At 39.2% G+C, this 12,217-nt stretch overlaps 1 protein-coding gene and 1 long non-coding RNA gene across 3 annotated transcripts in view; one reads left to right on the top strand and one right to left on the bottom strand.

The window, feature by feature from the left end:
* LOC137055795 (zinc transporter ZIP11-like) overlaps positions 1-12,217 on the bottom strand; it is a 181,758-nt gene that overhangs the window by 150,008 nt on the left and 19,533 nt on the right. For both annotated transcript variants that reach the window (XM_067429700.1, XM_067429699.1), the window contains exon 4: positions 11,016-11,054. In XM_067429700.1, the coding sequence (XP_067285801.1) occupies positions 11,016-11,054 (39 nt within the window). The remainder of the gene's footprint in view (positions 1-11,015; positions 11,055-12,217) is intronic.
* Positions 5,122-6,033, top strand: LOC137055477 (uncharacterized). The gene is made up of 2 exons (XR_010900014.1): positions 5,122-5,637; positions 5,823-6,033. It is a non-coding gene; the product is annotated as an uncharacterized lncRNA (long non-coding RNA).

Raw genomic sequence — 12,217 nt, 5'->3', positions numbered from 1 at the left:
GTTTGATCCACCATGCACCTCAACTACCCACAGACCGTATAGCAACTACCACACAAGTTTGGGGAGAGAACAAAGCTCTTCAGACAGCAGTTGTGAAACAGTAAGTAGCTGTCAAGGCAATTTTATTCACTTTAAACTTCAGATGAACTGATTATTTTCTCTTTAATACGGATTATTGCTGTGATAGTCAGTGTTGCCAGTGTTTAGGCAAAACACCACTAAAGCCCCGTTCACACCGCCAGCGATTTTGTCACTGCATGTCGCCAGCGCCAGAGATTCATGTCGCTAGTGGGCGTTCCCACTACGGGTTGCATATAAACGTCATTAAATATATTTGTACTATAGTACCGTTTTTATTACTAGTGTTTTGCAGAACAGAGCAAGTTATTAGAATACATACACACTGTACTGTAATAGGTAGACCATATTGCATGCAGTTTAGTCAAAACTTACTTTATATCCCCACAATCCCAGACACGTTTTTCCACGCATCATTTTTTAAAATGTGTCTCTGTATGTAGGCTACACAGAGACATATCGTAAAGAGCAGGGGACTTGCTAAAAGCTAATATCAACAACTCCTCCGGACACCGTAGTAAAGCAGACGGATCACGTGGACTCCACGGACTTCACTCCTATTGGTTGTCACTCGCGAAAATCGCTTCTCGTTTGCATAAAGTTGAAATTTCTGAACTTTTGTCGCGTGTCTCGTGTCGCTTGACACGCCCACATTCTGTCGCCAACGGTCACTGTCGCTCGTGTCGCCGGAAGTCGCCAGCGCTTCATTGAAATGAATGGGATCATGTCGCTTTGTCACTGCGTGCCGCTGGCGGTGTGAACGGGGCTTAACATCACTTGCTTGCCGCGGCACCGCCCCAAACATCGTTAGAATTTTTATAGTAATAAAATAATTTAGTTCAGTTAGAGAACATACACAACAATTAAAAACTAAACGTGTCCTCTATACAGTGTCAATCATTTTATGAAACGATGAGAATAGTTTTTGTGCGCAAAAAAACAACAACTAAATAATGACTTATGTAGTGATGGCCGATTTCAAAACAAAGTTTCGAACCGATAAGAATCAGTGAATCGATTTCTGATTCGGATCGCGTGTCAAACTGATGAAATCACCTGACTTTGGCGATCCGAATCATGAATCGATTCACTGATTCATATTGGTTCGAAACTTTTTGAAATCGGCCCATCAATATATAAGTAATTGTGGCAGGAGGGGCGTGGTTTCGCGAGGTCTGTAGCGGGAGAGAGGAGGCGGAGCCGAGCAGTGAGTAAGTAGGTCAAGTGCAGATCACTAACACCTGTGTCTGTTTGCAGTAATTGGCATGGAGAGACAGCATTTAAACCCCAGCAGTACAGAGAGAGAGAGAGAGAGACCTGGACTGGGACTTCGCATGCACAGCAGAGAAACTGAGAGAAACTGAGAGAAACTGAGAAAGAAAGTTAAACAGAGAAGGGGCGATCCATATCGTGGAGAAACTGAGTTTTGCACACACACACACATATGTGTGACGGTTATTTGTTTTTGAACAAGACTGAATAAAGAGAGCGAGTCCCAGTCAAAGCCGACCCCGTCTTCTTCCTTCACACCCCCACGAACATTCATTACAGTAATTATTTAGTTATTGTTGTTTTGCGCACAAAAACTTCTCTCATCGTTTCATAAAATGATTGTAGAGCCGCTGTAGTGAGACGGGCTTTGTAGCGACGTCTTTAGTGCCTTTACGGGTCTTGAGAGAGGAAATGACATTGGTGTCAATGAAGGCCTTTCTGAGCCATCGGATTTCAACACTAATATCTTCATCTGTGTCTGAAGATGAACGGAGGTCTGACGGGTGTCCAACCACATGAGGGTAACAAATTATTGACAGAATTTTCATTTTTGGGTGAACTAACCCTTTAATGATCATTTGCAGCTGTGTTTGTGGGAAGCTTTAATGCTTTTAATGAGAGCTAAATAAAATTTTCTCAATCAGAAGCCGCTGATGTGCTGTCAGTCTCCCGGTCTCCCCTCGTCCCCTCCACTCCTGCTGAAACAGGGGGGTTCATGAACCTTTAATAATTATAATATGACTGTGTGGTGATCCTTACTCTATATTTAAACAACTATCACTTTGTGTTGTTGATCAGAGAAAATGACAGAGAAAAGAAAAACATTTTTCTGTGCACCAAAACACCAAGAAAGTACAAAATGTTCTCATATTAAGGCAATTCAGCTTTAATTAAAGGACAACCCCGGTGAGAAATGACCCTAGGGGTAATTAACAGATGGTTAGCGAGTAGATCGTTCTCTGGGATGCGTTTTCATGAAAAACGAATGTAAAGAGTTTTATCTCTAAAAACAGATTAGCTTATAGCGCTTGTCTATGGGGCACAGGGTAGTTAAATTAAATCGCTAGTTAATACCACTAACAAGGCTCAAGATTTTTGCTGCAATTATTTCTCACAAGAAAGTTTTCAAAGGACTGATTTGATGTGATAATCTTTGCTGATTAATTTAATAATAAACATTTGTGGTAATTTCCCACTTTATAAACTCAAAACTTGCATAATTGTACTCATTCTAGTGCAATATACCCACGCTAATATCAGACCGTGTGGTATCGTTTTAATATCGGTACTTCGGTATTAGATTGTAATACCGTACCGAAGCCAAAATGGTGGTATCAAGCCATCCCTACCAGGGACAGGAGCACAGTTTTTAGTTCAGATCTCAGTGACTTCACTAAGCCGTACCAACCACATCCCCAGTGTATCGAAAGACTAATACTTCAAAACAAGTCATTGACATTTCAAGAGAATTGGTACCAAGACTTTCAATGGCTGCATTACAGTCCATCAGTGAAAGGAGTCTTGTGGGTTTTTTTTTTTCTTTTTCTGCAGCAAAAGTGTTTTAAACCAGTCTTTTTTAGGTCATAGAGGATTTAGAAATTGGAAAAAAGCCATTGAAGAAGTGACAGCACACCAGACCTCCCAAGCCCACCGACATTATGTGACTGTGAGTGCACATCAGTCAAACCCAATCAGTGCCCGGTTATCCAGAGCATGGGGTAAACAGCAGGAGGTGGCAAGACATTGCTTGGAGAAAATTGTTAGCTCTGTACGGCATGTGGCAAAGCAGGGATAGTCTTTAAAGGGTTACTTCAGCGATTGAGCACATGGCTTTGTATCAGTAGAAACCCGGGAGTAAATTCAAATAACCGTTCAGTTTTTAATTGTAGTGTCTGTTCTCTAACTGAACTGATTTTATGAAAATGAACACGGTGGGAAAGTGATATCCAGTGATCCAGTGATCCAGTAGCCGTGGCTTTAGAAGTGGCCTCGTAGGGCAGCGAAGCAAGTGCATTCTGGGAATTGTTGTCTTTCATCCACTTGAGACAAAAAAATACATTTTCTAAGTCTAGAAGGCACCGAATTCAAAAATAATATATACTACATTAATGACCCAGTTTAAAGCCTAATGCTAAATCACTGAAGTAGCCCTTTAAGATTCCATACTGAGGAAAGTGGGAATCTTTATCAGCTCCTGAAAATTAGGGCAGAAGAGGATGATCCTATTTTATTGAAATGGTTAACGGATCACACAATTGCATACACAAGCCCTATATCACAAAATTAAATCCTGAACATTATGGCCAATACAATAACCCGAGGCACTGCAAGTGAGATTAGGGCTCCAGCCCTCGTTCAGTTTTCTGTAATTGTTGATGGTACCCAGGATAACTCTGGTGTCGAGCAGGAAAGTGTTTGTCTGCACTATGTGGACCATGACCTTGTCCCACATGAGGAGTTTATTGGGTTATACAGTTTAGAGACAACAGACCGGGGCATTGCCATGATGGTAACTGATGTGCTGTTGAGGCTCAATCTGCCCATGTCAGTTTTACGTGGGCAGAGTTACGATGGCGCCTCAAACATGGCACGGAAAGTACGGTTGTGCTCCGGGCAAAAGTGAGGGAGCAGCAGCCATTGTGTGTGCACTCTAAAAAAAATGCTGGACAAAAAACAACCCAAGTTGTATTGAAAATGGGCTAACCCAGCGATTGGGTTGTCTCAAGCAACATTTTACCCAACCGCTGGGTTAAAACAACCCAATTGCTGGGTTAAAACAACTCAACCGATGGGTTAAAACAACCCAATTGCTGGGTTAGTCCATTTTCAACCCAGCATTTTTTAGAGTGTGTGCATTGTGTCAGACTAATCACCCAGGCTGGCCGCTCAGCCTCCCCAATGATCCAGGACTGCCTTTTTTGGGTCCACCAGTTAGGCATCCTTTTCAGCCAGTCAGGAAAATTTAAGAGAATGTTTAAAAAACAGTTACCTCTGAAAATGTCCCGTCACCACATTGAAATCCCTTTGTCTAAACAGGTGGACTGTACATACTGCACTCTAAAAAATGTTGGGTTGTTTTAACCCAATGTTGGGTCAAATATGGACTAACCCAGCAATTGGGTTGTTTTAACCCAGTGATTGGGTTGTTTTAATCCTGCGGTTGGGTTAAATATTTGCTAAAGACAACCCAATTGCTAGGTTAGTCCATATTTGACCCAGCATTGGGTTGTTTTTTACCCAGAATTTTTTAGTGTGTGTTGTTTTAGCTTGTATGTAAATGTGTGATATAGTGATTTTTTTTGTTTTTGTTAGTTTTTTTGTTTGTCTTGGAATTACTGTATTGGTCATATGTTTGTGTTTTTGGACCGTGTGTGTCGTGAATCAAAGTTGGTTGATTGATTGATTGATTGATTGATTGATTGAACATATTTCTAATAGCTCTGCTAGGGCAGTATGAGCGAGTACTTCACACACTGTAAAAAGTCAATCTGTAGGTTTGTAGATTTCATTAAATTTAATATGTAAACTTTATTTAACAAAATTAATTTCTTGTTTTTTTGACAGTTTTTTGCATTGAAATTATTTAAAAATTACTGGAATAAAATCTACTAAATGTGGTTGTTAAGGATTTAGCTATTATTTTTGAATAATTTCAACTCGAGAGAATATTGAATTAATCCAACATGATACAAATGAGCTGTTTTCAATTTAGAAGCATTTCCTGTTAAAGCGCATGCTTAATGCACTGGAGTTCCTCGATGCAGACTCATTTCTGACAAAGGTAAGGACTATTATGTAATTTATATTTGAAAAAGCTGTTGTAAATTGTCCAAGTTGTCTACTTGATGTAATATGAATGTCATTTTTAATATATAGGGCCTATAGGACCTTAAAGGTGCAATGTCGTTGCTGCCTATGTGTGGATCAGATTTAATCAAAAAATGGGTCTGGGATGACGTGGGTGAGTACATGAAATTTTATTTTGTGTGAACTAAACCTTTAATCTGGTTTTCTTCAGTAAATTTTAAAGGAAAAAGCATTATTTTTCACATATTTAACTTATCTAAAATATGCTGTTGATTTTGATTGCTTGTCCAGGGTGTTGCTATGCTATTGGCACTGTTTAGAGCATGTTTGGTAAATGTCACGGCCCTTAGAGGAGATATCATTAATTCATTTCTTTCTTTTAGGATGAACATTGTCCTGTTTATATGACGAGAGGTGGACATCCGCTGCATGACAGAATTCCTTGGGGAACGTACAGGAGATCTCATCAAAGAATTCAACGTATGCAAACTTAATTTCAATATACCAAATGTGTGAATTTAAATAAATTATTGTTGGTTACTTAACCATAATAATGTTGACTGGACTTGTTTGATCAGTATTATAAGATACAAACAGAGTTCCAGATTTTCTCTTTTAATCAATATTTCTTAGGTTTTGAGTCTCACTGCTGTTTATGATTGCAGGAAAATGAAGAACAGTCAGGAATTGAACAGCTTGTGATGGCAGTAATTGTGACCAGGACAGGAGCTAAAAGTGACAGTCCAAATGACACTGGAATTGTTATCGAATGCTTGGAAGTTCTCATAGGCCTTGAAGTTGCAGTTCTGATGGTAAAGTTCACACTGAGAATACAAAAATTGTGACTTGTTGGCAATAAAATGAGTTTGTAATTCATCTTTGACGTCTGTCTGTTATTCATACCTGCAATCAGATTTAATTAAATTATTTTAATTAATCCACTCATTAAAAATAATAACACCAACTTAAATTTGTGTTAAATCAAAATAATTCCAATAAGTAGCATTCATTATTAAATTCAGGTTTTTGTCCAAGGAAACCAATATTTTTGTTTAAATTTTACTTAATTATTTTGTGTGATGTTTGCAGTTACTCATTTTTAATGGTTGATTTTTAATGTGCTCATTTGATTAATTCTAACTCAATTTTTAAGTGTTGTTGAATTTAATTAATAACATTGCTTGTAATCTGTTGCCACAATTTTATTGAGTAGATATAGGGTATTATTTTTTACAGTGCAGCCTAGAGGAGATGGCAAAGAGTGTATCTAGAACTGCTTTAACTGCCAGTGGCCTATTTGAGCACTTCAGCAAAGGTAAGACTATGTTGGGTCTCACACTTGCTTCTGCTGTTGTTGAAGAGCTAGACTGGCTAAATATTTCACTGCAGAAGAAAACTCAGATGCCCCTTTTTCCAATCAGCTGGTGCTGATTCGGAGCCAGAGCCTAGTTTCAAATCGTTTTTTTGTCTTCCGCAGCCAAAGCACCAGCTCCGAACCAGGAAAAGTAGTTCTTAAGTAGCAGCAATGATTTGGTGCTACTCCAGGGAGAAACTTTGAGAAGAGTCTCCATGCTACACTAAGGCTTTACTTTGTGTACAAATTTCCTTACGAGTACGAATTTGGCTGCATTATTTGTGTCCCTTTCAAAATTTGCTCTTGAGAATTTTATGATTATTGTACCCCCCAAATATTACACACCCCTGCTCCCAGTGGCCAATTTCTTTCGATTTTCTCACAGGCCTCTATAGCCGAGAGTCAAACAGGCCCAGAGAGTTTCGTTCCAATCGGCCTCTGTAAACCTTGTCTGACAGCCGCTCGAACTTCATTGGCCAAAGACACCTAATGCTAGTTTTCAAGTCAATCGGACTGACTGTTGTATAGCTATAGCCTTTTCGTGTATTTTTACCAGTCGCTGCATCCTTTTTCACACAACCACAAACCGAACCCGTACATAGGTGTATCGAGTTTGGTGAAATTATGTCATTATGTTGAAGAGGGACAGCAGTTTTAGTAAAAGTGGCCACGCCCACTTCGAACATTTTGGTGTCCCATTGCGGACGTGAATCAATTTTGGGGGATGGGACTTGGCCGCTGAACATGCTGATTAGTTGAGTTCATGCTGCATTTTATTTCAACCGGCATTTTTAAAAGTCTGTTGTGGTGCGTGCAGTAAGAGCTGGAGTGACATGGCTTAACAATGGAGTTTAAAAAATATGACTGATTGACCGACAGTGAGGTTCAGGCTTTATTAAGCTTATAAGGGGAGGGTGAAACCCAGCAGGAACTGGAATATTCCAACAATATAAGACAATTGAGCCAGTGGCGATCGGTCTATGAGTTATACTTCATTACATACTTTTGATCGCTGTAGCGCCCCCGTCAGGCCGATTTGGGCGAGCATTGGTGACGTTTTAGATGGGGTGGGTACTACCAACCCTCAAAGTTTCAAGTCTCTACGACTTATGGTTTGGTTTGAATGCTGATCCTTTTGAAATTCTAACCATGTTTTGTGTTTGTGTTGTGCTACGTACTTGAAGATTTACCTGATATAGACATTTAGTAATTGCCGCAATTAAACTAAATGAATACATAAAATGTACAAATTGAAATAATCCAAATTTAAGATCCAATTTGGCGTCTTTATTACCAATTAAACTGTAATTTAATTTTTTCAGACTTTCTTCTCCTGTCAGTCTGAGCTCTAACACACACACACACACACACACACATCCCAGGCTCTTCCCTGGACTCATCAGCCCAGTATTGATTTGTAATCGGGCTCAGTGACGGGGATGGAGAGCAGTGGACCGCACTTACAATCTACATCCTGTATAATTAAATCTATCCACCTTCCCTCAGAGGTGCTCGATACGCGGCTGCCGTGCTGATGATTACACATGGGAGGCGCATTTCAAGTTACCGCTATACTTTTTCTCTTTCAAAGTGAACACCTAATACAGACCTAAACAACACTGAATCTTTCTGGGAAACAAACCCCCGGGAAGTCTGCTATTATAAACACACAGAGAGCATTCGCTGCCTTTCACAGCACTCAGTAATTATCAGTGCATCCAGCTTTCTACTTTCAACCTTTAAATGTAAAATTTTAAATCATACGTTTTAATAGACCATTTAGACCACCTAGAGTAAATGTGAACAACATTTCTGAAATGTTCCATGATATAATATATATAATATGAATAATATGACACTAACATATATATGTGTGTGTGTGTGTGCTCACCACAGGTGCATTTATTTGATCAAACTACAGTAAAAAATGTATGTGTGTGTGTGCGTGCTTGCATGCAAATTTTGATTTTTGGGGATTTCAGGAAATCCTTCATAACTAATTACATAATTTCAGTAATCATCACAAAGCAGTTGCTCATTTGCGCATATAATATTATTAATGCATTTTGTAATTGTATATTTATTTTTACATTTTCAGAAACAATGTTGACTTCTGCACACTTTCACCCCCACTTAGCTTTCTGTTGATTGATTATCTATATACTGTCCTATAATAAAGGCAGAAAAAATGTGAAGTTTGCAGCACTGGTTGTGATTTAGCGATCTATTACGGTGAAGCTTTGAAACAATCAGTATTGTAAAAACGCTATAGAGATAAAGGTAACATGACATGACCTAAACCAGCACAACAATATTGACTAATTATCATTATTAACACAATCATAAGAAATATTAAGATATAACTTTTTGTCAATATCACACACCCTGATAATAATGAGGATGCAAATAGCCAAATTATTTCAAAACATTAGGGGGGAAAGTGGACATAAAACAGGCCCGGGAAAAGGAACTGAAAATTGCGATTCTTTTGTCAGTGTCGTGGCATCGCAGTATCTTCAGGTTCAAGTCTGGACTGCTTTACATCACGATCAATAATTACTTCTTGTCACTCTTCACTTTCTGTCTAACAACAAGGAGAACGTACTGACACACACACTGACTTCCAGAAATTACAGCCGTAAATATCCTGTGGAAAACAAAGACTAGACCGAACAAATGCTTTGTCTCAACACATTTATTTCTGGTGACAACTATTGTTATGTTATAATTGACCACACAAATCAGACTAACAGCCCCTCAGCGTTTCTTAAAGTCCCTAACAGCCTGTCCAGATGCCATCGCCCTCCCACACCTTCACTACAGAATAAGAGGGACTGACCTTCACAGGAATATTTGCTCTTGGCAATGCCATGATGTCCAATGCTGTGGTGTATCAAACAGGAACACAGTTGCATGAGGCAAAGCAAGAACACAAAACTAAAGGACAGCATGGACAACAGCAGACTCGAAGAGGATGATGAGGATGATAATAAAGTCTGTCGACTGACGCTCTCATAGTAGGAACACGTGCATGAGCCTTCAGCTAAACTTCCAGTAGATTCTATACAGCAAACTAAGATATTTCAATCATTTTGATTTAATTAGTTAGTTACACCCCTACTCTTATTTACTCTTATTTATTGTGCAGCCCTAATGGATGGATGGATGGACAGATAGATGGAAAGTATGACAAGTGGATGGATGGATGGATGGATGGATGGATGGATGGATGGATGGATGGATGGATGGATGGATGGATGGATGGATGGATGGACAGACAGATGGAAAGGATAGAAGGACAGGATGGACGGATGGATGGATGGATGGATGGATGGATGGATGGATGGATGGATGGATGGATGGATGGATGGATGGATGGATGGATGGATAGATGGACAGGATGATGAATGGACCGACAGGATGATGGATGGACCGACAGGATGATGGATGGATGGACGGACAGACGGAAAGGATAGAAGGACAGGATGGACGGATGGACGGATGGACGGATGGACGGATGGACGGATGGATGGATGGATGGATGGATGGATGGATGGATGGATGGATGGACGGACGGACGGACGGACTGACAGGATAGAAGGACAGGATGGACGGATGGACGGATGGATGGATGGATGGAGGTTGGATGGATGGATGGATGGATGGATGGATGGATGGATGGATGGATGGATGGATGGATGGATGGATGGATGGATGGATGGATGGATGGATGGATGGATGGATGGATTATTTGAAGAGCAGAAAGTTCTATGAACATCAGTTATATGAAATAGAAATCTAAAGGTCTTAACTGTCACTTTTGATCAATATAATGATCAAAAGAATGCCCTACAATCATTTCTTATCCAGTATTGCAGATCAATATGTGATTCAAAAGTCAAAATGTCATCAAGTAAAATCATATTTAAAGGTTGAAACGATCTGAATCTCTGCAGCACAAACAGATTTAATAAGAGAAAAAAACTAAACTAAAGATTGACATCATTAACGTTCTCATTATGTTCGAATTTGTCATGACTCAGATGGAGGGAGAAAATAAACATTTGCACCCTTTATTAGTTTACTGGATTTTAAATTCTAATCTACAAAACATGCATATTTAATCTCATGGAAATTATATTTTTAATTTTCAACGCATGATCATTTTCCACGGCCCTTCAGGCGAGCACAAAAGGAATCGTGACATGAGAGTTTGCGAACCTGATGTTGCGTTAGATATTCAGGATAATCAAAACGAGACGGTGTAATTAACTCTGGGTCACAGATAAATAACATTATTCCTTTGTGAGGCTTCACTGACAGAAGAAGAGAAGAAAACGTGCCCCAGCCTGCCCTTACACAATGCATTTCAAATATCTGTTTTATTGTAAAAAAAAAAAAAAAGAGAGAGATGTGATGGTGACACTAAAAGTATTTATGGCAAAAAGGTGGAGAAATGATGGACACAAAGCAAAGAATGGAATTCAAAAATAAGGTCTCTTACCCCGGCCGCAAATCCCAGACTGCCATCCAAGATCCGCTTCTGAGGAGGGAAGAAAAGACACATTGTAAAACTCAACATTTACAGTAAAGGAACGGCAGCTGTGATAGTAACATGAATTTAAACTGATAATATTACCAACCTAGTGAAGTATTAAATATGATTCACACCTTTATAATATATTGACAACCATCTATACACCAATCAGGATTAACAAGGTGAAGTGACTAACACTGATGATCTCTTCATCACGGCTCCTGTTAGTGGGTGGGATATATTAGGCAGCAAGTGAACATTTTGTCCTCAAAGTTGATGTGTTAGAAGCAGGAGAAATGGGCAAGCGTAAGGATTTGAGCGAGTTTGACAAGGGCCAGATTGTGACGGCTAGACGACTGGGTCAGAGCATCTCCAAAACTGCAGCTCTAGTGGGCTGTTCCCGGTCTGCAGTGGTCAGTATCTATCAAAAGTGCTCCAAGGAAGGAACAGTGGAGAACCGGCCACTGTGGGATGTGCTGAAGAAACAAGTCCGATCCATTGAGGCCCCACCTCGCAACATACAGGACTTAAAGGATCTGCTGCTAACATATTGATGCCCGATACCACAGCACACCTTCAGGGGTCTAGTGGAGTCCATGCCTGACGGGTCAGGGGGACCAACACAATAATAGGTCATAATGTTATGCCTGACTGGTGTATATTGACACATGATGAATGAAGCTCATCACAATGTGATGTAAATACTAGTAGATAGAAGATGCACATAAACACAAAACAAAACAGTCATGTAACACACACACACACACACACACACACAACACTAAAATAATGCATTAAACAACCATTTAACAACATGTAACCCTAATGTACATAACTGACCAGAAACATAATTATTTTAATAAAAATAAACATCAAATGCGTCAGAATTCTGGGTGTTATGTTTTTATACTTTATTTAACAGTAGTTTACTGTAAAAAAATAAAAATAAAAAAGGCATGAAATGTCCTGTTAAATCTATTAGTTTTCCCTGTAAATAAAAGGAGAATTTACTTAACTAGGGTTTTTTACAGTACTGTTTTACTGTTAAAATTACAACATTTCTTTTAAACAAAAATCAAATCATCACCGACTGATTCAAATTTTGACTCGACACCCTTAAAATAAAAATTGTGTCTTTTATGTTTCACTATAGTGCTTAAAATAATACA

The sequence above is a fragment of the Pseudorasbora parva genome, chromosome 21 (assembly GCF_024679245.1).
Source record: "Pseudorasbora parva isolate DD20220531a chromosome 21, ASM2467924v1, whole genome shotgun sequence".
Taxonomy (NCBI): Eukaryota; Metazoa; Chordata; class Actinopteri; order Cypriniformes; family Gobionidae; genus Pseudorasbora; species Pseudorasbora parva.
Note: the sequence above shows the minus strand (reverse complement) of the source record. Positions and strands in the feature narration are given on the sequence as shown.